The sequence below is a fragment of the Strigops habroptila genome, chromosome 6 (assembly GCF_004027225.2).
Source record: "Strigops habroptila isolate Jane chromosome 6, bStrHab1.2.pri, whole genome shotgun sequence".
Classification (NCBI taxonomy): Eukaryota; Metazoa; Chordata; class Aves; order Psittaciformes; family Psittacidae; genus Strigops; species Strigops habroptila.
Window position 1 is genome coordinate 5,137,503 of NC_044282.2, and position 27,812 is coordinate 5,165,314.

At 38.7% G+C, this 27,812-nt stretch overlaps 1 protein-coding gene across 2 annotated transcripts in view; it reads left to right on the forward strand.

Annotated features, from left to right (window-relative positions):
* The window catches only part of MED23 (mediator complex subunit 23), a 39,086-nt gene extending 22,069 nt beyond the window's left edge, over positions 1–17,017 (forward strand). For both annotated transcript variants that reach the window (XM_030489538.1, XM_030489536.1), the window contains 14 exons: positions 265–439; positions 2,205–2,368; positions 3,465–3,589; positions 4,081–4,286; positions 5,242–5,422; positions 6,117–6,287; positions 7,313–7,529; positions 8,340–8,576; positions 9,712–9,877; positions 10,932–11,004; positions 12,060–12,274; positions 13,120–13,240; positions 15,074–15,205; positions 15,925–17,017. In XM_030489538.1, the coding sequence (XP_030345398.1) occupies positions 265–439; positions 2,205–2,368; positions 3,465–3,589; positions 4,081–4,286; positions 5,242–5,422; positions 6,117–6,287; positions 7,313–7,529; positions 8,340–8,576; positions 9,712–9,877; positions 10,932–11,004; positions 12,060–12,274; positions 13,120–13,240; positions 15,074–15,205; positions 15,925–16,098 (2,357 nt within the window). In that variant the 3' untranslated portion in view covers positions 16,099–17,017. The remainder of the gene's footprint in view (positions 1–264; positions 440–2,204; positions 2,369–3,464; positions 3,590–4,080; positions 4,287–5,241; positions 5,423–6,116; positions 6,288–7,312; positions 7,530–8,339; positions 8,577–9,711; positions 9,878–10,931; positions 11,005–12,059; positions 12,275–13,119; positions 13,241–15,073; positions 15,206–15,924) is intronic.
* The last annotated feature ends 10,795 nt before the right edge of the window (positions 17,018–27,812 follow it).

Genomic DNA, 27,812 nt, shown 5'->3' on the forward strand with positions numbered 1-27,812 from the left:
AATTGGGCACAAACGATACTTCATTGCTCTTGGTAAAATTATTTGCATGTCTGCTGCATATGTTCATTCAAAAGATTATTGAGCTCTACACATTTACAGCATCTTCAGACAGCGCTTGCACACTCACTTCTTGTAGGTAATACCATTTTCAAATCAAATACCTGACTTGCAGCCTAATATAACTTCTCTCTGCAGTGTGCTCTGGAGCTGTATTTTAAAGTGTAATCACTTGAAAAACTTATTTTACAAACTCTTTTTCATAAGGTCAGCTTCTGCCAACAGTGTTCAGATCTCACGCATGGGGAATTCTGCACACCCTACTAGAAATGTTTAGCTATCGGATGCATCACATCCAGCCTCATTACAGAGTGCAGCTGCTCAGCCATCTTCACTCCTTGGCTGCTGTGCCACAGACTAATCAGAACCAGCTTCATCTGTGGTGAGTGACAGTTACCATATTTAACCGTAATCTCAGATTTCTCCTTCATCATATGTGAAAAGCTGTGTGAGAAGTGTGTTTAGGTGGGATGTAAGTACTGCCTGGTCTCACTTCTGTGGCTAAATTGTGGTATCTTAGCAGGTCATGTTTCAGAAATACAGATGGATGTTAGTGGTAATACTTCGCAGAGTTGCATGAGGCAGTCTCTTGCACAGGCATGGCAGCAATGTCACAGGTCAAAACACAGGAATGCACACCAGGAGTGTCATGTCAGCATGTGTTGGAAAACTAGAGATAAAGGGCAATGCCTGCTACTTGTTGTCACAGTGTTTGGCTTGTCTGCCAGTGGGACTGTGCTTGCTTACTCCCATAGAGGATGTTTAATTTCATTATAAGAGTTAAGTTGGTTCCGCTTAAGTCTTTTGTGAAGTTAATTTTCAGTCAGATCAGAGAAATGATCTAATTGAGCCTGCAGCTGTAAAGGCGTTGGTGCAAAGTTATGGTGGTTGTACATGAACCTGACTAGAGAAGAAAGTGTCACTTCCATTGCGTGGTTCGTGTCTTACATTGATGTAAACCATGCATAAAACAATGGCTAATTTGGATGCAAGAAAGGTGGAGAAGCTGGTTAAAGAAGCTGTAGAGTTGATATACGGATAATTCTGGGGAAAAGGTTTGAGTTTAACTTACTGTTAACAAAGTTGAAGGGTATGAGATGCAGTTTATATGCAGAATCTGGGGTTTGTTCTAGAAGAGTTGAGGAAAAGTGTCCATTCACACTTACAGTAGAATACTTCTTTGTGGAGGTGTGTGAGGGGCACAGAAGAACCTCATTATTATCAGTTCATACCAAGGAAGTCTAATTACACAGTAATTTCTTAGCCCAAATTCGAATTGCTCAGTTGCTTATCCTTTATCAAGAATAAAGAGAACAAGTGTTCAAGGTCAGGTTGGATGTGGCTTTAAGCAGCCTGGTCTAGTGGAATGTGTCCCTGCCCATGGCAGGGGTTTGCAACTAAATGATCTTTAAGGTCCCTTCCCAAGCCATTTTGTGATAAGCAAAGACAAGTTTCTCCTTAAATTCAAGGTCTTGCTCTTTTTATTCACCTAAATCTTGTTTTGTCATCTTAGTCTGTGAAATGTGGATGTTAACGAGCACTTTTGATGAGCACAGCATGCAACTAGATTGGACTAACCCAACCTATGGCTTTGGCATTTCAAAGACACAATGTTATAAAAATCTTTTAAATTACTTCAAGCTACCTGGTGTGAAAAGCGCTTCCAACTAGAGCCCTGGAAAATAAAGTGCTTTCAATCATTTCTTTAATAAGGACAATTTAGTGCTGTCTGCTTCAAGGTGATAGTTAGCTTTGAAACTTCCCATGCATTATTCATGCCTTTTTATTCTGTTTTTGCATACATTTATTTCTATATCATTGTTTAGATGAAGATGTTAAAAAGATAACAAAGCAGGGGATGCTCTAAATTGGAGAGACTTGAGACTCTTCTGCAGGGGCTCTGCACTTGGGATTTTCACTAAATCAACTTTTGAGAGGTTTATTTGAAAATAAAGTACTTAAATAGTTGCTAACATATTTATTAAACAGTGGGAAAAGCAAACTTCTGATAGGTTAAGAACATCATTTTCAAAACAAATGTTTTTGTATTGTTTGAAGCAGAAAATAAAGGAAAAATAGGTATTTTTGGAATCTTAGAAGCAGCAATATAAGCATTATTTGCTAACTGGACTGTTTCCTTCTTTCAGTGTTGAGAGTACTGCTCTAAGGCTAATCACAGCTTTGGGCAGCTCCGAAGTCCAGCCACAGTTTACACGATTCCTCAGTGATCCCAAAACAGTTCTTTCAGCAGAATCAGAAGAACTCAACAGGGCTTTGATCTTAACTCTAGCAAGGGCAACACATGTGACAGGTAATGGCAATACTGTGAAATAACATCTTAAGTGAAAGCTGTAGTCAAGCCATTTCTTTAAAATACTGTTTAATAGAGTGTCATGGAAATGACCCAGTCATGAAACATATCCCAGACAATTCTGGGTTTGAAAAAAGTATCATTTTAATTTCCAACTAATTGTTTTCAGGCAAAAAGCTATTATTAAAGCAGTAGTGAAATGGGACATCATTTAAAACTTTTTTATACAGAAATAGTGTGACAAGTTTCTCTTACTGTCTTATTTTCAGTGTCATGATTTTAAATTTAAGAGTTTGGATTGGTTACTGATACATGCCATTAAAAATAAAGACTACCATGGAATATTCCCAGCAAGTATGTTGCTTATGTGGAAGCCACCCCCTCTACAGCTTACCTCTAAGAAAAAGTAGTAAGGGAAAGGGCGAAGCTTTATTTGTGTGTTTTAGTGTTTTAACAATGTGCAGTGACATGGGTCAGGCTTTTGTTAGCTTTGAGGGGGATGTTTCTCTCCTTTTTATGGTTCTTGTCTGGAGACTTGCTGGAGAGTTAAACCAGGTGATTTCACAAAAACTGGTGGAGGTGATTTGAAAGGGAAAGGGCTTCTTTGTGATAGGGTTTTTGTTTAATTTTATTTTTAACCTTTCCTCAACCTTTAATGTTAACACTGGGGTTGGGGGGATGAGGCTTGTGTTCTATTTCTACAGCTTAATTGGGAAAGCTGAGTGGCCTTTTTAAAGCAATATAAAATGACATCTGGCAATTTCATCATAATTATCTTCCTCGGGATTTTTTTAAGTCTAATCAGTTAATCAGCAAAAGCTTGTACTGTCATTACAGGAAATTAAATATAAAATCTGAAAATCATGATTGCTTTATTTGTAGTTCAAAACCTAAAAATAATTTTGTTGTTGTTTATAGCATAAAAAATACAATGTCCAGCTTGTTCTATAGAGTAAATAAGATTCAGAGAACAGGGATGGGAGAAGTTGGCCAAAAAGGAAACAAAAGAATTGATGCATGTGACTACAAAAGGAATATCAGTAAGAATTTTTTTTGTGTGTGTGTGAAATTCTAATATCACCAATCCATTTTCTAGACTTTTTCACAGGCTCTGATTCAATTCAGGGAACTTGGTGCAAGGATATATTGCAGACTATAATGAGTTTTACTCCACATAACTGGGCATCACATACACTAAGCTGTTTTCCAGCTCCTCTGCAGGTAATTGTTTCAAACTGATGATTTCGTAATTGGAATTACATAGAATTTACTCTGTTTACAAGATCCTTTGCCTTTTGCTAGTTGATGTGATTCTTCCCCTGTCCAGACTACATTAATCTCAAGTCTAAAGAATGCAGCATGATTGTAGCATTGCTATTTCTTCAGAAATGCATTAGCTTCTGCTGTATTATTATAAGACCAAGTTTGGCCAAATAATACTTCCAGTGACAGGTAAATCAGATCTTCTAAAAAAAAATGATAAAAATGAAGAAAAGAAAAGTTGGAAAAGCCTTTTTTCTTGTGGCAGCTTGTCATGTAGCTTTGTTAGTGACAAAACAGTAGCTGTGGTGTCATGGTGAAGCACAACCCTACCTAGCAGGTTTGTATTGTACAAGGAAGTAGGAACTCATAAGGTGCTAAGTCAGGTAAAAGTTTGTTCAACTTTTTTTACTGTAGGCTCTCAGTCACAGCAAAGCCTACTTTATTTTCAGGTGTTCTTCAAACAGAATAATGTACCTCAGGAAAGCCGTTTTAACTTGAAGAAGAATGTGGAAGAAGAATACCGAAAGTGGAAGTCTATGACCAAGGAGAATGATATAATCACACACTTTTCTGTGCAGGGTTCACCCCCACTTTTCCTTTGTCTCCTATGGAAGATGTTATTAGATACCGATCACATTAATCAAATTGGCTACAGGTGAGCTTAAAAGATGTGCTATTTCAAAGTTATTATAGCAACGTTCTCAGTTCTGAGGTTGTAGGTCTTGTGCATTAACAGCTTGATTTGTGCTTCTTTTGTTAATTCAGAGCATGCAGAGCATGGAAAAAAGGAGTGGAGCTAGGTGTTAGCAAGCATATAATAATTGTGCACTGTTAAAGACTGGTTACACCACACAGTAGGCTGCAATGCATATTCTTCCTGGTAAGAGACAAGGATGTGTGGTGTTTGAATTAAGCAGTTTACTTTTAAAGACAGTATTTCAGGCAATCTGAAATAGTAACCAGAAAATATCAAACATTTATTTACTTAACCTTTAAACATGAATAAAGGCCAAATATTTTTTCAAAAAATAAATGTTGGATTAGGATGAAAATTTACAATAGAAGTAGTAGTCCTACAATTTTTTTTTCTTTTTTTTTTCTTTCACTTGTTCTCAGCAGTAGCATTATCAGCTGTAGCTGTGAAAAATGGATTCATTCTTTCTAGTCCTTATTAGGTTAATATTTTGATCTCATGTGTTACTCTTCTGTGCAATGATGAAATACCATATTTTAATGTTATGGTTATATCAAAATGCATACTGCAGGAAAGTAAAGGAGTTGCAGAAAATTGTCCTAAGAGGTGTGTAACTAAAAATGCATAACTAAAGCATGGGTTCTGGGCAGAATACTATGCATAAGAATTGGTGAACTTGAAGCATTTTTTCTGATTAGTATTTATGCTTTGGAGTTCCGTTGCTGTAAGGTTTTTTTTCTTTGCTTTGGGGTTTTCTTCAGTTCATTTAATAAAGGGAGGTTTTTGTCTCCCTTTTTTTAAGACAGTTGTATTAAAACCCACTAACTATTATAAAATAAACCAGTTAAAAATATTAAAAACAGTAACAATTGCTTGTTGCCTTTTTTTTTCCTTTTCTTCTCTTCTGCCCTGCTAGAGTATTAGATAGAATTGGGGCCAGAGCTCTGGTGGCACACGTCAGGACATTTGCAGATTTTTTGGTGTATGAATTCTCTACCTCTGCAGGAGGCCAGCAGCTCAATAAATGTATTGAGATTCTCAATGACATGGTGTGGAAATACAACATTGTAACGCTGGATAGGTTGATACTATGTTTGGTAAGTATTGTCTTAGAAGGTGAAATGCCAGTTCTTCGTGCAGTCTGCTTGGAGTCACTTTTGTAGGAACATTACGTGATTCAGAAGCAAATGGAAAATTTTGTACCCATTAGAGTATGCTTTCTTTGCTTAGAATTCAGCCTGTTTGATCAGAAAAGTAAGAGAGAAGCAGCTTTCTCTGTCTTTTCAGGTTATCTTACATAATAATCTAGAACTCGTCTAGCAAGAATTAAATTTTCCTTCAAGAATTATCCTTATATTTTAAAATGTGATTTTAACATAAAGCTCATTTGAATTTTAGTTTGGCTTTCAAATTGAAGTCCAAACATGTCAGAGTGGCCAGAAATTTGAAGCCATTTTAACTTCATCAACTGATTACTTTCAGTAAGAGAATTGACAGCTAAAAGAGAGAGAGAGAGAGTTCTGGGAGAATGTGCTATCATTGGGGAGTTTGTAAGACTTTCTGCATATGCAATAAATAATGTGATGGGTACTTTTCACAGGAGGTGACTGAAACTGCCTGTATTCTGTGTCTTCACTTGAAAAATAGAATTGAAAGACCATATGTTCAGTGTGAATTTGTGTGCAGATGTACCTGATGTGTAGCCACATTTGCTAGCCAATGTTTCGGGGTTATAAAGCAGACGGCAGCATCAACTGTAATTCCATGTTTTCTGATCCATTTTTGTTTAAGGCTATGCGTAGTCATGAAGGAAATGAAGCTCAAGTCTGTTACTTCATAATTCAGTTACTCTTACTGAAGCCTAATGATTTCAGAAACAGAGTGAGTGATTTTGTGAAGGAGAATTCCCCGGAGCACTGGATGCAGAATGACTGGCATACTAAGCATATGAGTTATCACAAGGTATCAAAGCTAATAAAATTCTTTTGTTGTAAAACTTTCTGTGGAGTTGAGATTAGCCAGCGCGTCTTTTGTCCTGTGAATGACAGGACAGCTCTATCAAGTTTTAGAGTTGCTCAATCAGTTGTAATTTATCTGGGCTAGAATCAAAAATATATTTAAAGAAAAAGTCACTTTGATTATGTAATAATGTTAAAATTATTGTGCAGTGATATTCAAATATAGAAGCAGCTGAAGAGTTGGTTGGAGATTTATTCTTGCTCATCTAAATCCAGTTGTTTTAAAGTCTTGGTTTTAGCGATACTCATTTAGATCAGTCCTTGTGCGTCAGAGAAAAGGTATTTCCTTCTGGTGTTTTATGAATATAGCAATAGCTAAATCTCCATTTTCTCCTAATTATTGAAGCTGCCATCTCCTGCGTAGCAAGAACATGATATCCTCTTACGTTAAGGAAGAGAATTGCTGAGATTTGAAGGCTGCTGTAACATAGTGGCTTCTGCTGACTAGAAAAGAATGAACCAGTGTGGTGTTCTGTCAAAAGATAAATCAACAGCCTTCAGCTGTACTTATCTGGTATTTTAGTACACTCTATTTCTTTCCCTGGGAGTTACTGTTTCTAGTGTTCTAATTTACGATATGATACAGAAGGTTTCAGTAGTGCTGATTTTCCCCTAGGGTTTCTCTTAAAATGCTTGGCAAGGGACACGTTAGCGCTGGCTGCTTTCGTCTTTGCCTTGGGATGCTTAATGTTCTCTTATGCCTACTTCGAGTGGTGGTGAAACTTTGTTTTGTTGGGTGTTTTCTTCTGAAGAAGTAGTTATCTACTAGTCTAATAACTAAATAATTTCACTTACAGTTGAATTTTCTTCAACTTTCTTCTTAAGCCTTACAGTGAAATCTTCTCACTGCATTCCTGTGAGATAATGAGGATTATGAATTGTCTTTTTAAAACAATGTAGATGCTGGATGTTTAATGCATTGCTTTTAAGGAAAGAGGTTTTGATTTTGTTGGATTTCTTTCCCTCCAGAAATATCCTGAAAAGCTGTATTTTGAAGGGTTGGCAGAGCAAGTCAATCCCCCAGTTCAGATCCAGCCCCAGTACCTACCAATTTATTTTGGAAATGTATGCCTGCGCTTTCTGCCAGTGTTTGACATTGTAATCCATAGATTTCTGGAATTGCTTCCAGTGTCCAAATCACTAGAAACTTTATTGGATCATCTGGGAGGTTTATACAAATTCCATGGTAAGTTATCTGTGAATACAGACTTTTATTCATGTTGCAATCATTCTCTTCCCCTCATTCATAACTTTCATCTACTAGCACAACAGCGTTTTAATCCTTTCCTATCCTGTAAGCCCCATGTACATTTCCACAGAAAAGTAAAATCCATCTTTAGTGAATTTCAGCCTAATGACAGCGAACTTTTATTCAGGTAGCTCTTGCTAATTCATGCATCCTCTACACCTTTCCCTTTCATTACCTTCTAGTTGTAAGTACTTGGACCTGCATTCTAACAAACTTTCTGTTACCAAGACTGAAACAGCTAAAAAGCAGTTCCTCCATCTGTCCTTATTTAAGATCCAAATATCCTGATTTTTTTTAACACTTTTATAACTGCACCTTTATAATAAGTTTTTTGTGTAGATGTCCTTGCTATGTTATGCCCAGACAATTTACAGTATTCTCTCTTTACTGTGACTTTATACCTAGATTCTTCTACTTAATACCTTTATACAAAGAGATGATTTGGACAGTTTAATTACAAATATATTAGTTTTATAATTAAGTTACAAACTGTTAGTAATACTGACTTTGCTCAACTTATACCTTTCTGCACACGCATTAAAATGTATGTACAAGACAAAGGAAAGTTACTGTTGTAGAGTATAGTGAAATAAAGAATGTGAATCAATTCCATATGTGCTTTTTAAAAATACATACAACTTACTCTTGTAGAGCTCTTGATTTCATTTTTATGTTTGCCACCATAAAAATAATAGTGATGCTAGAAGTTATTTTTGATCTTCGTTGTTTTCCTTTTCATCTTGGTAGACCGTCCAGTGACTTACCTGTACAACACTCTTCACTATTATGAGATGCATCTCAGAGAGCGCACAAACCTCAAAAGAAAACTCGTTCATGCCATTATTGGCTCTCTCAAAGATAATCGCCCACTAGGCTGGTGTCTAAGTGATACTTATCTCAAATGTGCTATGAACGCCCGAGAAGAAAATCCGTGGATTCCTGATGACACTTACTATTGCAAGCTCATTGGAAGACTAGTAGACAATATCCTTCTTAAAGTTTGCATTAAGGAAGCTGTGCCAATATCTTATAGCTTCTTTTCATCAAAATACAAAGTTTAATTTCTATCTATTCAGGTATGAAATAAAGCTTGAAGTGTTTATTTAGCTGCTTATGTCAGTCAAAATTCATATTAGATTAATTTTTTTTAAATTATTCTACACAGGAACTGTGCTGTAAAACATCTTGAAAGATATAGTGAAAACCAAGAGCAGTGCAGCTGTATAAATGTTTCACTGTTTAATGCATCACTTATAAATACAAATGCTGATGTTTATGTATTATGTATTCAATTAGAATTGAATTCTAATTGCCACATAAAATCAGCTTGATACAAAGCATGAGTGTATAAATGCAGAAATGAGTATTTCTACATTTAACAAAAAAATGTAGAAAATGAGGCTACTTTTTACCCTAATGTCATTATCAGTATTACGAAGAATAAAATATTGTAAGCAGTGCCACATGTAAGATGGTATATAACTAGCTGTGTCTAGTTGAAGATCAGTTATGTGCTGTTAGCAACAGCTGAGAATCTGGTTTTTAGGAGGGAAAAAATAGAAGTTACATTTTTAACACAAACCTACATGATCCTAATTGTTGCCTTTTATTAGTTTTTACTGTTAAGACTACTGCTGATTTAGATTTTTGTGGAAATGGCTAGTGAGTCTGTGCATCTATGTTCTAGAAATTTGTACCAATGGAATCTCCCTGGACGTTGTATTCTTTCTGTGTCAGCTTTATTGGAGTTGACCAGTTTTCTGCATGTTGTGTCTTCCTTCACTCCTCTTCCTGAGCTTGCTTTTCTTTTATGTGTAACTTGAAATATGTTTATTAGGTCTCTCTAAAGAAAGCTAAAATCATGTAAACCCCTGCTTTTATGCAAATGTTAACAGTATGTTCAGAGATCTTTTCTATACATAGCTCAAATGAGTTAAGTCTTGGCTGGGAAAGTGGAGTATCATTGCTTCATGTTCATACTTTTGTCCACGTCTTTATGAAATGCAGTTGGTTTATTTGTTCTCAGTGACTTACCTTTCAGTTCAATTTAGTATGAAGCAGTGTGCTACTTACACTAGTCTATGTTGGGGCAGCTTTTTTTTTCCTTAATCATTGTCACCTATGGCAGGCAAATCACCAGGTCCATTTCCAAATTGCGACTGGAGATTCAACGAGTTTCCTAACCCAGCTGCTCATGCTCTCCATGTTACCTGTGTTGAGCTCATGGCTCTGACTGTTCCAGGGAAAGATGTGGGCAATGAATTACTGAATGTTGTGCTGAAGAGGTACGTGGCTTTCTGAAACTGTTTTCTGCAATATATAACACATAGTTAGAGATACTTCGTTAATACATTGTTAAGGTAGTCTGTGATACTCATTTTCTTAGGTTTTTATAAGTTTTTAATTAAGTATAAATACTTAAAGATACATACATATATGAAGGTGTCCTTGCCTTTGCAATGGAGGTTGCTACTAGAATCTTTAAGGTCTCTTCCAACCCAAAACCTTCTATGATTCTTTGATGTTTTTGAGAAGGTGGCTATGGGGATCAAACAGAAAATTTACGCATTAGATTTCTGTGCTGTAGTGGATTGTGTGTGTGTGATACTCTTTAAAAGATAGAGGGAAGACCTCGCACAGCCGAAGAACTTACCAGCGGGTTCAGTGGCAGAGAGGCTCAGAAAAGTCCGTTGTTCTTTCAGCTGTGCTGGGAGATTTCATCACTTAATATCACAGCATCTTTGAATGCAGAAAAATGAGCAGGAAGCATTGACAGGACTCTGAATCCTCTTGATGCTAATGTAAAATCAGAGGTACTTGAAACAGAGTGGTGTGCCAGGGGTAACGTTTGTCATGATGCTTTAAGTTTGACCCATAGCTCTGTTTCTTGCTCAGCCACTGTGAAAATACCTGAAGTGAAAGGAAGAACCTGGTATTATCACAGGGATTCAGATGCCATCTTTGATCAATGACAAACTGAAGTGATTTGATTTCAGCCTATTCAGCTTAGTAATATATTATTGTTAGGTCTATTTTGGAGTCAATAAAAGGACAAGCTAGCCTTAAGCACTGATGCCTATTCGGTATAAAGAACAGTGTGGTAACAGCCTTTGAGGAAAACATTCTGTTAACACAAAATCATGCCTGAACAAAGTTGTGCAAGCAACATCACAATAGCATTTATACTGTTTGTTTGCTCTCCTAAATACGTGTATATATTTTTATAGCTCTCTCAACTTGACAAATGTTCTTTGCATGAGTACACCTTGTCTTTAGGTGCACCAGAAGCACAAATTGCAATTATGAAATTCAGAGCTTTAGTTTTCTTTGTTTCTCCAGTCAGCCCCTGGTGCCAAGAGAAAATATCACAGCTTGGATGAATGCGATTGGATTAATTATCACAGCCTTACCAGTGAGTCAATATGTTGTATTTTAAAATAAAAAAATCTCTTCTTCCGTGTAAGATTTATCATCTTTCTAGAGTATGTTGTAAGAACTTAGATCCAACATGTAGATTCTGCAGAATGCTATTCAGAAGGCTGCTTGTGTGTTTGAGAAACATCTACTCCTCCAGCATGGAAAAATTGACTGGGTTTTCTGGTTTTCCATTAAGTTTTGAGGCTAGATTGAAAAGTAGTAGGTCACTCCTATTTGAGAACATGTTTAAATGCTGTGCGTGTAGTATCGAGAACCGGAGCTATGAAGTAAGATCTATAAGGGTTCTGATGCAAAGCTAATTTTGTATTAATCCTTGTACTTGCACATCCTTAAACCATGTAAATGAGACATGCCTAAAACTGCAAGAGCAAATATATGCAGTATCAGGGTTCATGTATCAGTAGAAACTTTGATCTTCTGAATATAATGTCTCTTGTATCTGACCAGGACTCCCTGAATAATTTTGATCTTGCTTGTCTGTTCCTTGTATCTGCAACAGTTATCCTTTCCTTGCGACTTTTCTTCCCCAACAGTATGGTTCCTTTTCTTGAAAGAAAGCCATCATGGATTTAATCTTTATTATTTTTATGTTTCTTATTATTCGTCGTGTTCCCTCTCCTTGCATCTTCATCTATATTCTTTAATTTTTGTACTTTTTTTTTTTCTTGTTTCCATCTTTGGATTTTCAGTCTGTTTTGTCCTGGCAGTTAGAAACCTCAGAAAATTCTCTTTCCTTCCATTAGGGCTTTTTGCCTCAGTGCTGCTTCTTTCGGAGAACTTTATATTAGCTAACTAAATAATTAAATTCATGAAATATGTCTTGATGATGTCGTAACCTCGAGTATACCACATCCCTTAACATGGATGCTGTTTTGTGCTTCTTAATTTCCATGTTTGTCAGACAGGGTTATAAACTACCATGTGGTTGAAAACATTTTAGAAATGCACTAATAGTAGAAAATGTTGAGGAGGCGTTGTCTCAGATAGTATTATTTTTGGAAGCAGTTTGACTTTTTGGTTTTTTCCCAGGAGCCATACTGGATTGTTCTCCATGATCGCATTGTGAGTGTTATCAACAGTCCCAGCTTGACGTCAGAGACAGAGTGGGTTGGTTACCCATTCCAGCTGTTTGACTTCACAGCATGTCACCAGTCGTATTCTGAGATGAGTTGTAGCTACACTTTGGCTTTGGCACATGCTGTCTGGCATCATTCTAGTATTGGACAACTTTCTCTCATTCCTAAGTAGGTGTAATGATACTTGATGATTTAATTTGTCTTTTAAATTCCACGCATATCATAGGTAACAGCGCTGTACCTCTAGCACTTAGATGGGCAAATACGTACAGGGGAGCTTCAAAACTCACCAGATAGATCACAGTTTTTTTCCAGCTCCTTCTTCCACTGACGTATTCTTCATTACCTGTAAGCTTTGGAGCTTTCATTTAGAGTGTCTTTAATGAGCCTTTTTTATCTTGATTAGCTTTCATGCTTTTATTAATGTAACTTTTTTTAAACCTTTGACTGTAGCATATTCCTAAAGTATCAACCGTAATCTCTAAATCTATCCTTAATTCTAGCAAATACCCTCTACCACAAGTTGAGCTGTTTTGCTGACTGAAGGATGTGGTAGTGGTCCACTTAATCATTAAAGCAAGTAAAAATAACTACTGCAATAAAAGGCTCATTAGACTTTCCCCAAGGCCACATTAATGAGAGAACTAATACACGTCACGAACTCTTAAATACTGAACAAAATTAAGGTGGTATGAGGTATTTCCCTCAATCCTGATCCTTGATTTAAGGCTAGCGTTAAAACATTAGAGGACAGCTTTTTGACTGTGTGTAGCATTCTGCTGAGCTTAGAGTTATTGCCTGTTGTAGTCCAGTAATAATGCCTGGAAATGTTCTGTAGCTTCACTGAAATAACTAGTATTTGTAAATCTGGTATTTTCAGAGTTCCGCTGTGTTTTCTAAAATAAAGGCCCAAATCTGTCGGGCCCATCCATTTTGGCTAGAATTTGGGGTAGGGGAAAGAAGAAGAAAAAAAAAAATCCAGTTGAAGTACTAAGTGTCTTGAAATACTACAGGTTCCTCACAGATGTGTTGATACCCATAGTGAAAACAGAGTTCCAGTTACTCTACGTTTACCACCTTGTTGGTCCTTTTCTACAACGGTTCCAGCAGGAGAGGACACGATGCATGATAGAGGTAAAGTGTAGCTCTTGGTCTCCTTTATAAAGTATATGTTATTTTAGCTTTGCAATTATATTACAAAGAAGTACCTGATAGGAGATTTTTCATAAACATTCAGAATTAAATTCTCTACAAATTAAACAGTGTTTTCAAGGATCTGGATTGCTGAGGTGGTACTCAGCTACCCAGTTAACTGAAATCTTGTCAGCTTGGCTCAGGATAAAACACCTAGCACTTTTTCTAAACCAAAAAAAAGAAATACAACCCCCAAAATAGAAAGCAATACATGCTTGCTTTGGCCCCTAAACTGCATGCAAGATATGCATCAGACTTAGTGCCTGTTTTAAAAGCAGGGGAGGGAAGTACGCAAAAGCTGAATTGTGAGGTTGGAGGAGCACAGGCAGTTTCTTACATTCATATCAGTGTGGGTAAGGGTAGGGGAAGAGAAAAGAACTGGAGCCAGCCAGTAGGCAGATGAGCTGAAAAACAGCAGGTAGCAGAGACCCTTCTAGAGAGAATAACTTAACTTGTGTATCCTGTCTTTAAATACCTGTGCTGTCATTAAATATACACAATGCCTGTATGTCAAGTGTGCATCTTGTCTCCCATTAGTTCCTGTGCTGCAGCTCTCTGGCAGTCACCCCCAGTTCTTTCTAAAATACTTAGTTTGCATACATTGATTTGTGAAGAAGTCAAAGAGTGCAGGGATGCATACACAGTGGGAGAAGAGTTCTGTAGCTTTTGTTCCCATGTTTTTGGATATATCATGAACACAGGATACTGTAAGAAACTGTATCAGGTAGATAAATAATCACATGCCAATGTTTCTGTATACTCATTTACATCCTGCAGTTTTACTTCTGAGTTACAGCCTTTTCTGGTTCTTTTCAAGTATACTTTGGAAGTATGAAACAAAAAATACATATATAGTTCTTTACAAATGCCTTTTTTCTCTTTTTTTTTTTCTGTTTTGCCTTTTTTTTTTAATGTCTTAAAGCTACAATAAAGAAAACTCTAAAAAGTTGTTTCATAAAGCAGTGCTTAAAGAAAAGTACTGTAGAGCAACAGAAAGTACTGTTCAGACATGGATCAGTATCATCTTATAGATTACTGTATGATACTGTAAATTGTGAGCAAGTATTGCTTTGACTGGTTTCTTCCTTCCTCTGTCAGGAAGGAAATCTTTTCTGTGCCTGCATTTTCTGGATTGAGCAAAAATACAAGGAAAGCTAAAAAGCTGTTGTCTTTCCATGCTTCTTAACGTTCCCATCTCCTTTTTCTTTGCGAGGAGTTGATTTCAGTGTGAGGAGATCGTGAGGAGTTGCTGTCCTCAGAGTAGGCAGCAACTATCATGAACTTTGTACATGGTCATCTAAGTCACAAGTTTCACATTGCCATATTTAAACTCTTCGTAGAGAATGCTTCAACCATTAAAATGCACTGTATGCTGAAGACCTTGCCAGAGACTAGGTAGAAGCTAAATGCTGTAATGTCTCTAGAAGACTCAAATCTTGTGCTAAGCTTTTCCTGGTTATTTACTGAGCAATACTTATGCAAATTTTCTAGGCACTTACTCAAACCATATTGCAGTCAATGATGTTATGGACCATGTACCAAAATGCCGTCACTGCACTCACTGGAAGTTAACTTGGGAAAATGGGATCATTTAGTTAAGCACAGTGGGTAGAGTTAGACTTGCCTATTTGTCCTTGTAAGAAAGGAAATGGTTAGGAATCACAGATACTTAAAAAGCAGTACATATTTATTACACTGTTTAGCTGTATTTCTACTCTAAAGCATTTTAAAATCTGCTTTCATTTGGGGTGCTTTTTGTGTCTTTGGAAACAGATTGGAGTGGCGTTTTATGAAATGCTTCTGAATGCAGATCGGTACAGCTCCCACCTGAACTACATGGATCCTATATGTGACTTCCTGTATCACATGAAGTATATGTTTACAGGTGACAGTGTGAAAGACCAAGTAAGTGAGCAGTAGATATCGATACTGTAATTATCTTTCTTCCCATATAGAAATCTAATCTTTTTATGAATTATGTTCATAGATAGCAGTATGACAAAATGCTTAACAATTGACTAATCTCTATATGCAAATTAGAAAGTTGCCGCACTTCTGCACATTTAAAAGAAAGCTTTAGATACAGTGGACTGAGTATCTCAGATTTCAAGACTGATTTCTGTAGCCTGAAATTTAAGGTATGGTTTGAGGGTCCTTTAAGAACTATTATTAAAGCAATCACTAGAAGTAAAGCTATTGGATGTTTCATACCTTTTCCTCATACCAATCTATATCTTTCAAGTTTTTACCTAATTTCTGATTCATTAATGTAACTTAACATGTGACAAAAGCAAGAATGCATCCATGGTCAGTGAAAAATCATTCACACGATTTAAGTTTAGTTTATAAGAGTATGCGGTTTTAAAAGTGTCAATTGTGTGAATTGTTTTGCAAAGCTTTGGATCCAACTGTTACACTAGGGAAAGATTTTTAAGGTTAGTTAACAAAAAAAGTTAACACGGTAAATAAAATATTAACATAAATACTGCTATTTACTATATCTTTTTTCATCGTGCTAATGTGACGTTTGTGTACAGTAGTGACATTATGTCAAAATACTCCTGTTTTACTCAATGCATTTCTGTATTTTATTTTCTTTTTTTTATTTATTTTTTTGTTAACAGGTTGAGAAAATAATTTGTAATTTAAGACCAGCTTTGAAATTTCGGTTACGCTTCATAACACACATCAGCAAAATGGAACCAGCTGCTGTTCCACAACAACCTCTCAATAATGGGTCACCCGCACAGCAGCCTAGCCAAGTGCCTGTTAATGTTACTTTACCAGTAACACAGTGAAATGGAGCATTGTTCTGGCCTGGAGATGAAGGCTTCCTTCTGTTACTGATCAAAGTGAAATATTATCTGATCTGAAATTGGGTATGCTGTGTACACATACAGACTTCTGCTTCATTTTCTTTTGCATAATGAAGCTGTCTTCACTCTGTGCATGCCAGTTGTCTTAGCTATTGATATCAGACACTAGATAAGGTGTATTTTGCCATTCTCTGAAAGCACTGAGTAAAGGTTCTTTGCAAGCAAATGCATGGATTTCTGAAGAGTTTACAATATCCTGCTCCCTGTTCTGGTTTGAGTACTCTGGATTTTTGCTTTCCGTCTGTCTGTGATATGAACAAACATTCAATGTAGCCTGGTAGAATATGGCCTTTTTAAATTTGGGTTCTGCCTTATTAAAGATTTCTATTATTGTTGCAGAAGAATTACATTTCTTTTGGGCAGGCAGTTTAAGTCCTGATACAGAAACATTCCTAGACAGAGAGATTGCATCAGTTGCATTGAGCTAATTAGAACATCTTTCCAAAGACTAAGAATGAGCCTTTGAAAATACTTGTAAATCTTGTATGTACAGTTTACATTCAACAGGTGAGCAATGGATTTGACCTAGCATCAGTTACTAGACTGTTAGATTACTGCCGAAAGGCTGTCTCTAATGAATCTATTGGAAGTCTGAATATTCAGTTCAAGCTGTGCTGGTTTATGTTTTATCTTTCCTATTTCTGAGATGGTGTAATTTTTATTAAGTCAATCACGTAAATTTTATTGATATTATATTTTAGATTTATACAATATTCTACTTTAAGTTTTGTGTACTGCGTTCAGCAGGTTTTGATAACAGAATTGAAAGGCTCAATGCTGTGTAAATACTCTTCATGTTTGACAAATTTTTTTATTAAAAAACCCACTTTAAAAGACTGTATTCAGTATTGTTAAGCTTATTTATTTTCTGTACCCATTCCTTAAAAATAAGGATTGACCATAGCAAGTATATCTCCGTGTCCCAAGTCTGCCAGCTTTACAATGATGACAGTTTTAACCTGTTACAAATAGAGCCCAGATTAGTAAGGTCAGGTCTGATTTATATCTCTTTAAAAATGTACCAGATATGAAAAGAAGTTCTTGATTCAACGGATGAAAGGTTTTTTGGTCTGGTTTTGAAGGACAACAAACCTGGATTGCTGGTAGCTGCTGTCGTTTGTGTTGTACTTGGATCCTAAATTCTGCCAAGTGTAATTTGAGTAACAGGGAACTGTGAGTCCTCTTCAATGAATTCGTAGTCTGATAGAAAACAGACTGTCTGGCATATACTGTGTTTGGTTTAAAAGGTCTTGTATTCCATTCCAGGGTCACATGACTCTTAATACCATCGGGCTCGATTTTGATAACAAGGTGAACATAGTTGGTCTCCAAAAATCCAGTGGGCCATTCTGTACAGGCATTCCCATATGCTTTCTGGGGCAGACCTGAGAAGCAAAATTCTGGTCGTGAGTCTGCAAAATTCTGTCAGCAGTGAAACTGTGTTAAGACTTCTCTTCCTAGACAGTTTTTGGGACAAGCAAAGAGAATAGTCTGTAGAAACAGCATGTTTCATGGCTATTCTGCACACATGTTCTCACTGAGCTGATGCTAACATCACAGGCATCACTCCGAATTGTCTTTTTTCATACTAAAGTAGTTTTGGTGCTTGATGGGGGACCCAGAGTGTCCCTTTTAGTATTTAAACTAGCACCTGTTTTCAGTCATTGGGATCTCAGAGATGGTATTGAGAAAGTTGCATAACTGTCTCCAGAAACAAATCGCGAGAGCTGTTAGAATTCTTTAAAGCTTTGGGTGTTTCTAGTTTTGGTTTGGATTTTTTTTACTTGTACATCTGAAAAATTAAATTCTTTAGTGCTGTGGCAGGCAACAGTGGTACACAGAAACAGCTCCCTTGTTCAGATTCGTGTCTACCAGGCATGCAGTTATGTTAAGAGGTTGACTGCAATACATTGGCCTTGCACTATGTGGAGGTGCTTTGCCACAGCTGGGCTGGCATGAGCAAATCATTGAAAAACTTGCGTTTCATTAATACTGGACTGTATTTGAACTTTTGACTTAGAACTTAAGGGCGGTGTGTCCCACTAACAGTGCTACGAATCAGGACCGTGAGCCCTTGCTTACCTAATAGTGTTAGTGATTTACGTGGTTTATGTATTACGAAATGCAAAGGGAAGACTGTCTCTTCCCCTGAGCATGCACTCTTACTCCCTGCAAAACTCACCAGGTTTCTGAAGGTGCTAAGCTTTCACTAGATGGAATATGGTGTCTCTTCTGCTAAAATCTGCACTTGCCCCTTCAGTAGTGTTGGTCTAAAAATCAGTTCTTAATGATGCTTTCTTTGAATTAAATAACTTGCGCTTTAAAACCCAGTTAACCAAATTCACTTTCTAAAGTAGTGGCACAGCAAGACAAAATTCTAGGGTAATTTCAGCCCTATGTTTGTAGCTGATTATGGCTGTGATATGGCTGGTTTTTAAAATCCAGAATACTGCGTTTGGCGGTCTGCTGGAACTCACAGCGGTTTTGAGTAGTGAGGAGAGACTGAAGTCTGAGGTTTTGGGTTTGGCTTTTGGATTTGGTTGGGGTTTTTTGTATTCTAGGTTACAGGTAGCCAGCATGGAATGCACACAATCGTACCAGGCTTTTTCCACCTCCTCTGACTTCTATAGAGAATATTTATTTAGTAAGACTTGAACAGTCTGTTATTCCACAGCTGGGAGTCACCAGATGGTTAGAAAAAAAATGAATTTCCTCTTTAACCACCAGAGGGAGAGTTCTTCAAAAGATTTAATCTGCTCTTCAGCTGATTGCATGTATAATGCAACGTCTTGAACACTCAGATCTTCGGATCTACCAACGTTTTGATGGAAGATTTAACAACTTACACTGATGTGCTTTGTGCTTGATGTTTAAAATATATTTTGGTATTTCTCTTCCTCATAAACAACTTTGCTGGAGGACTCCCTAGAACTATGGGATTTACAAAATCTTCCAAACAAATACAAAGATTTATAATCTTTCAAAATTATCACAGATTTTTTTTAAAAAAGAGAAGCCAGTCACTTGATGCATGCAACAATTACCAGAGTTGATGAGAGATTTTTGTACTGAATCACCTCAAAAAATAAGCAATAGATAAGAACAGAGCATTTCACTTTGATTTTTAGCACTAAGACTGTTTTAGGTCATAAATGAATACTTGTGGCTAGGCAGGCTATACCTGAAATCATGCAGTCTTCTGAAAGTGTACAAAATGAGAATAGTATCATTGTAAGTGGTTGCTTTGTTCAATTCACGTTCCTGTGGCTCTCCACAGGATGAGTTTACTCCCACCATGCCTACTGCTGAAATAATCTTACACTAGTGAATGAACAGTTGAATAAAATGATCACACAATATTTAACTTGCGGTACCCTCTGCAGCTCCAAGAGGTGGTGTTTTTGGTTTCCACTGTGCCTTTTTTCCTTCAGCAAGTCAGTTGTACAGTAAGGCACAAGCTTTTTTTCCTGGTTTAGGATCCAGAAACCCAACGTGGAGACATTCCCATTCAACTACCCCTGTTTCTTCATTTATGCATGTGCTGTTAGCCTGTGATGCATTTCCACCTTCCTCCTCTGGGCTGCTCTACCATCTCGAGCGTTCTGGTGGGCATTTGCCTGTGTATCCTGATTTGGGTGGTGAAGCATCCCTTGACTATACCAGGAACTCTTGCATGGCTAAGGTGGGAGCAGCAGTGACCATACCATGAACTCCCGTTGCCTGGCCAAAGTGGGAAGTGAGAGCGGGAATAATCAGTCATACCCTGTCAGCTTTGGAACATTCCTCACCTTGGTTGTAGCCCGAGTGGAATGGTACCACTGTTACCAGAATTTTGAAAATTCCAATAATTACCAACTCAGATTGTGGCTAGCATGGAAATTGATGACTAAAGCCAACCATCTTGCAGCCCTATATACAGCGGTCCTAAGCCCTTAGGTCACAGGCTGGACCACACTGGCCTGCGACCAAGCACATCCCTCCAAGTGGACAGAGCTCATCTCTGAGCTCTGAGTCTCTCAGAGCTCATGAACTCTGAAGTCTGCGGGGTTCAGAGGACAGTCACTGAAAGCTGATGATGCAGCCTGGGCTGAAGACTTCCCATTCCTTGAGGATCAACCCTCACCCACTGAGAAATGCTGAGACATTTGAAGTGAGCGAGGAGGAGAACTTTTAACCATTGTCCAAGTGTGAGGCTAAGATTGGGGCTAGCCACACATGAGCTCCATCAGGAGTTTAGAAAGCAAGGGGAGTCCACTCTCAATCTTGTGACTCAGTGGGAGGGTTTCGCTTACTCTTCTGCGTCTTCAGTCTGAATCATTTTAGCTCAATTCTAACTATTTTCCTTTGTACATTACATTCATGTAGTAAGTAATAGAGTGAACCTTGCCATCAAACTTTGTTAAGTCACACTTTTATAAGTTCATATTAAAACTACTCTTGCTAATACTTCTGACGGTGATTCTTTGAGCGACCCTAAACCACTCATTCATGAGCCATGGTCAAAGAGACACCACTGTGCTTCTGCATCCTTTCTTCTAATAATTTCAATAGAAAGAAAGGTCTTTGTTTTGGGGTTTTGTGGTTAGTTTTTTTTGTTTGGTTGGTTGGGTTTTTTTAATTTTTCCTTCCCTCCTCTCTATGTCTGTTCTGTATAAGCTCTTGTGAACTGTAGTGCTATTCGGGTCTGGTCCTTCACCTCATTAGCATTTCACACAGACCGCTGTATGACTTGGGGGTGTATGTCTGATGTCAGATTTAATAGGAGTGAGCTGATTTAAAGATAAGTGGGTGCCTTCTGGTATTTTTCTCCTGAAATGTGAGGGAATCCTGTCTGTGTCTGGTGAGAGGAACACAGTGGGTTCCTATCAGCTGTTGAAGGCAGAGGTTCTGTAGTTCTGCCCTAATCCTATTTTGATACTAAGCAGGTTCAGGCTGCTTCATAGTTTAACTTTTAATTAAAAAGCTGAAATGCCCCTACACCTAATTGCCCCCAGCTCAGTGCTGCATAGGAAATTTTTAAAGCAACCCAGATGCCTTTGAAGCAAAAGGCTGAGCTGCCTTTTACTAAAGAGGCAATCAGGAAGGTGAATAATGTTGAGGGCCCTCTAGAGCCTGAGATGGCTGCAAGCCTCTTCAGTTTGGTTCTTGCTCTGAACTGGCCTCAAGGAAGGATCCTGCCACTTTCCATTTACTGCTCATCGAGTCAAGGGAGATTGGCTGGCCAAGCTATGTGCTGGGTGATATGGATACCATCCAGTCTAGTGCTGGTAGGATGCAACACCTAGTGATCTCTAGGACATGTTGAATATAGCAAAACAAGCAAGAAGAGGATGTACAAGTGTCAGTGAGTTTCATGATTCACATCATTACAAATGTATAACTGATGGCTACAAACAGTGAAAAATGAGTAGAGAGAGAACAGTCTGACAGTCCTTCTGTGTAACACTTTTACTGAGATACAAGACTTGAAGGGGCCTGTTCCAAGCTAACATGATAACGTATCTGTCGTGGCATTTCCTTTTTTTTTTTAAGCACATTTTCCCAATGCTGCTCTTGAAATGGCAGGTACATTTAAATTTAGCAAAGTTATACTGAAAGTTGCATAAAATACAATTAGCATGTTCAGTGTGAAATGACAGCATGGCATTATCTGTGTGATTGCACTGGAGTTGAGAAATTCAGTGTTGATTCCCATTGCAGCTATAACTGAGGCGTGCCATTATTTGTTAAATACTGTCAAAGTAAAGAGCACAAAGCAAGGTCCTTAATGAGCCAGTCTCTTGCACTGAACAACTTACAACCTATAAATGAAGGTGTGCAGAAATAGAAAAATTGTACTATTGATAAAAATATCAGAACTTGTTGAGTTCTCTAGTTAGCATATCGGTTTTCCTGTGAGTGCTGCAAAAGCAGGGTGCACGTGTGATATCTTTGGATGACTTTATGGAGGTATTTGGCAAATGGAGAAGGGCCTCAAGAGTGAGGACGAGATAAACAGATGGGAATGGAAACGATGTTCTTGGAAGGGTTGTGAAGTTGAATTCTCTTAAAATCCCTGTAGGCTCCTTCCTTCCTTGATGCTGTTACTGCAAAGACATAACTTAGCAGAAAAGAGATCTGGCCGTAGCTTACCACATCAATATCTTTTCTGTTGCTTTTTTTTTTGCATTGTCAAGTCCCAGCTGAACCAGCTTTTAAGGGCCCTTGCAGGAGTAAATCCCTTCCTTTTATACTTGCTTTCTTTAAAAGGGTAGGTGGTATAGTTAAGGGAGTGTAGATTGACTCCATGCATGTCAGTAGAGGCAGACTGTCATCTGCCTTCAGCTGGCATGTCACCTCTTTTCACCAACAGCAGTGCTCTGACTATGGATAAGAAGGGGAAAGACCGAGAATGTATCTCCTTTACCACTTCAGAATCGGCATTGCTCCTGGAGCAAAAGCCATGTTAAAATACATGATAAGAAGAGTTCAGCAGCAATACTGGCTTCCGCTTCTCTTTTCTCACTTATTCTGTTCGTTCTTGCCCCCACTGACTCCCCTCCTACATAACTGCAGAGCTGTGAAAATTAAAATGACTTTTCCCCTGCAGGAGGGGATCCTCACTGGGAGCTGGTATGGGAGAGGCTGAGCGCGTACCAGGGCCTGGGGGAAGTTTGGCATCGTGAGCATCTCCCAGACTCCGTGCTGCAGGTAGCTGATGGAACTTGTGGTGAATATGCTAGTGCAGGGCTGTCAGCATGAAATGAAGTCGTAAGTGTTGAAAGGGTATGTTTGGACTAGTTAGTAGCTTTAGAAGTAGGTCAATGATGGGGGAAGCTCTGAGAGGTTACAAAGAAAGATTTGGGGTGCAATGCTCATCTAACTGCTTGTCCCTCAGAGGGCCCTCACTGTAGGGGCAGGGAGGAGGGTGCTGAGCGATCACGAGTTACAGGTCCAGCAGAATTTTGACAGTGTGAAAGTCAACACACACCATAAAGGAGTTCTGAGCTTCTACCTCTGTAATTAAAGGAACAACTGAGAGAAGTCTGAACAGCACCCAGATGTTGGCATTATGGTCTAGAATCTTGTTGGCCTCAAATTTGACATGTTAGAAGCACTGTATGTGCTTTATCTCGTTAAAGAAGTAGTAGCCTCCAATAAGTTTATTTTATTATGTTAAGGCAGCTGTCTGCCAGAGTGTCCACTCTTCAAGGTAGCATTAGAATGAGTAAAGCTCCCATGCTACAGATGCAAAAAAACTAACCACCCTAGCAAGTTCATTTTAACTTCCCCCTTTTTCTTGATAGATAGGCACCTTTTAATATTTAGACTCAGTTTTACACATTTGAATAGCTGGTTTTGAGTTCTGTGAAGTTCTGGGTTTGGAAAAACAGGCCAAAAGAGAAGGGTGAGGTGAAACACTGCCGAGGAGCCCAATTGCTGTGAACACTGGACAAAATTAACTTCTGATTTTCCCCAAACAAATTCTGTGTTAAGTTCAAAACAAAAATGACAGATGTCAATCCTGCAAGCAATGTTTGTGAAAACTCCTTTTCCTCCCCAGGAGAAAAAACTGTGGCTAAGAGTTTTCCATTATTTTCCACGAAGCTCCTTTTTTCACACAAAAGGAATAAATAGCCTTGAAGAAAGGTCACAGTCAGTGGCAACTTCTTCATTTGCAGCCTCACATGCTCCAGCCAGAAGTGGTTCTAGATTGGTCTGACAAAAGCTAGAGATGCTTTTTACCTATCCCTTCGAAAGAGGAGTTCCAATGATTCCAGCTCATGGCTTCAGCTTGACACTCATTATGACACCTGCAACAGAGGTGAACTTACTGTAAGGAGGAATTGGAGGAATCTGGTTTTCTTTCCATCCACAGGGAAAAACAAATGTACAACCCAGCAGCAGCAGTTACTGCTTTCCTGTCCTTAAACCTCCTGCAAGGCAGTAATTGTTTACTGTTTTCTTAGACTGTCTTTCCTCTGACTAAAATACCACCTTAGCAGCTTTTAAGTACATGTTTCCATGGGCAGCACCCCTTGTGTATCTTTGAAGGACAAAGCTTTCACAGAATACATCCTGTCTCATGTTGCTATTTATAATTTAGATCAATTCTTTTTTTCTTTTTTTTTTTCTTATTTAATTTACTGTAGACAAAGGCATTTGCTTTAAAAGGATGAATAACCCTTCACCAATAGTAACTCTGTCACCTTTGCGCTCTGGCAACCATTTCAAATTCCCTTTGAGATTTCGTTGTGGTTTTTTCTACCGTCCATGTTTTTACTCAGCATTTTCTGCAGGAAAAGGCAGAGAAATCGAGGCCAGAGGTTTTGTGCAATTCCCCACACAGCACTGCCACGTTTCAGAGAAAAATTCCCATGCTTCAGGGTTTGCGAAAAACTCTACCCCAGACACAGGGCACAACTGGGCAGGCACATGAGGGGAGAGCTGTGCCTCCCTGGGTTCCACTGCGCTCGGCTCCTGCACCCCTGAGCTTTCTCTTCTCTTACCCAGAGCGCAAACGGAGAGATGTCAGACCAGCCCAGGAAGAGTGGCCTCATCATGAACCACTGCGATGCAGTTTCTTGGTTTTCCGCAGTCTCCATGCTGGCATTATCCCATTTCTGCCACTATTCCATGCTCCCACTCTCACTGCCGTCATCAGAGCTTTCCTCTGCAGAACCTCAGCGGCCACAACTTCCACTGGATTCAACCTTCTGCAGTTCTGAGCTCCTCACCCCTGTGAGCACATGAGGCAGCCAAGAGCTGAGCACGCATATCACAAATAGAAGTAACCGTTTGGTGAAGGCACGGGACTTTTTGTCTTTAAAAGAACAAGAGAAATTATAATAATCAAGAAACTAAGAAGCACATTCACACTAATTTCTCATTATTATTTTCAGAGGAAATCTAAAAAAGCCCTTGAGCATTCTCTAAAACGCAATGAACCATATTTGCCACTCACTGTTGACAGAAAAATATTCATTTAGGGCTTTTTTTTCCTCTCAGTCGCCCTAACATGTGAGCATGATTAAACATTTGCCACCTGCAAAGGAATGTCGCTATGTAATTTTCTTTTCCATAGCATTCTGAGAGAAAGGCTATCACATCAGCTGTGGCAATTCTCCAGCCTCCCAGCCTACAAAGAGTTTTATTGAGCTTGTTGATGGAGCTCTCACCTCTCACAGGCAGTTGGGGCCACTTCTTTCTTCTCCTCAAAATGAACACTCTAGTCTAAATGAAAATAACAGGGTGCTATAATTATATTCTCTTTTTCTCTTGGTGCATGAAATCAACACTCAAGATGTTGGCTTGATAACATTTCCAGCCAGTGAGCAAGCAGATCCTGCAGTACTGCAAGCTGTGAAACAGATTTTTATATACACATTCCTTGTCTGGGCCTTATTTACGTTAGAAACTGAATGTAGTGTATTCAAGCTGTCATGCACTGGAGGGTTTCCTAGTGTTTTATCCCAAAATACCGGTACAGCCCTTAGGGTAGTCCCTGCTGTAGGCACTTTCGCAATGTTTTGGCTCATGCAAGAAAAGCTTTAGAATGAAGAGGTTGCTAGACATATTCCTTCAGGTCCTCTTTCAAATCTCGATGAACCCCAGGGGAATCTTGTCATCACTTCACTAGGATTTGGATCTGGGATGTGACAGTCTTCTGGGAGTGACACACAGACACCAGCCACCGGGTTCCACCAGCGGGGTTCTTCAGCAGCCAGCCACAAGCGAGTGATGGTCCAAAGCAGGTTCTGTGGCAAATTCTCCATTTAAGGCTTTTCAAATGGGCATCGCGTCAGCCCTAAACATTTAACTTGTGTCTATATAACTATTCTTTCCAATTGAGATGTTGGAATAGAGGGTGTTCAGCTAACGAGGAAAATGCAGGATGGATAGTCGTATGAATTAAAAACAGAGATGGTCCTCTGGAGCACATGCAATGCTTCTGAAGTGGCATCTTGTGTCAACCATCACAGAAAAGAAGGCCCTTTGAAATGGATGGAGCACCATGAAAATCCTATTTCTGTGATCCATAAGCAAACTATTTCTTCTGCTCCACTAGATGACAAGCTGACAAATCTTGTTTTAAACAACATTTTCAACTTGCTTAATAAATTATAAAAGGCAGCTTGCAAATGGCATATTTCATTTGCAGTGACATAAATCCCAAACAGATTTTTCAGTAGTGTTACGAATTATATAAAGTGATTTATATGTTTCCTTGGCATCAGTTCTCTGTCTTTCTCCCTAAAATTAGACAAGGTAAAAGACAGAAAAGTAGGACAGCATTAGAAAAGCATTATAATTAAACATTACAGAGTGGGAGTATTTGAAAATTAAAATAGAAAATGCTGACAAACCACCAAGGAAAGATGGGCTCATGGCTGAGGTGCAGGAAGGGGCTGCAAGAACCTAGATTCATTTCTTCTCTGACACAGTCTTCCCAAGTGACCTTAGATAAAGCTCTGAAATTCACTGTGCCTTTATTGTCTATCAGTAAACAATGGCAAATAAGGCTTCCCTGCCTCCCGGTTGAGCCATGGAGATTGTAAAGTACTCATATATATATAGTGACAATCAGGACCATGTGGTGGCCATAGGGAAATAAGAGGAAAAATCACGAACTAAACTGCTAAGAGCATCCTTTCCCTTGAGTGTGGTAGTCTCCACTTTGTCTTCTGCAGAGGTCCCCAGACTTGTGCTCCTGTGCTGTCACCATTGTCACTGTTGTTAGCTGCTGCCCTGGTTTCTGTGTGTCACAGAAAATCTTCAGTTGTTTGGTCAGCATCTGTAGGATTTGAATTAGTAGCTTCTGCGCCCCATACCAAATCTACCACAATTCAGGAATCCCAGGCCAAAATAGAGAACGATTGTTAAGATAGAGGTGGATTTTACCTTCCCCAGAGAAAGGAGGGCAGAAAAAGAAGTTTCAGATAGAGGCATAAGCATTCAGGGTCAGGATCATATTTACCCTATAGATTTTTGGTTTATGAGCTATTCTACACACCCCTTGTTTACCTGCATGGGTGACATTTCCTGCTGCAATCACTGTCCACGATCCTAGTTATCACCCCAGGACATGCCACCCTCTCTGGACTCAGGTCGTGACAAGGAGCATCTCTCAGCAAGAGGAGCAGCATGATGTCTCTTTTACTCTGGACTTCTTCATCCTGCAGCCAAGTGACAGAGGGAGGACAAAAAACCATTAGTGAAGGTGTGGGAAGACTGTTGACAAGCCCCCTGAAGCCAAACAATTAAATCCATCCCTGTACTCAAGCCCCTCAAGTCGAAACTGTCAGCAGGTATCAGTTCAGAAGAGAACTAAGAGCTTGTTTATAGCAGAGCTTGCATTGTTCAGCCAGGCTTGTATGTTAGAGTGGTGCAACTCCATAGCGTGTATAGCGGCTGACACGTGGTGCCCCTCATTAAGCTCTTCCACCTCGCAGTGAGGTTTCTGTGCTTGTCCTGCCATGTGTTGTGCCAAGGCATTTCTTTTACCTCCTCGTTTACAAAGGGGTGAAGTAACATCACAACCGTAAATCGGGGAAAAATTGACTCTCGTCATTTTCTCAGCTGTATACTGAGCTGTTTTTCCTGTGGACAGCACCCTTGTGGTCCCACCAGGGATCCAGTGAATAGGTTAGACAAGT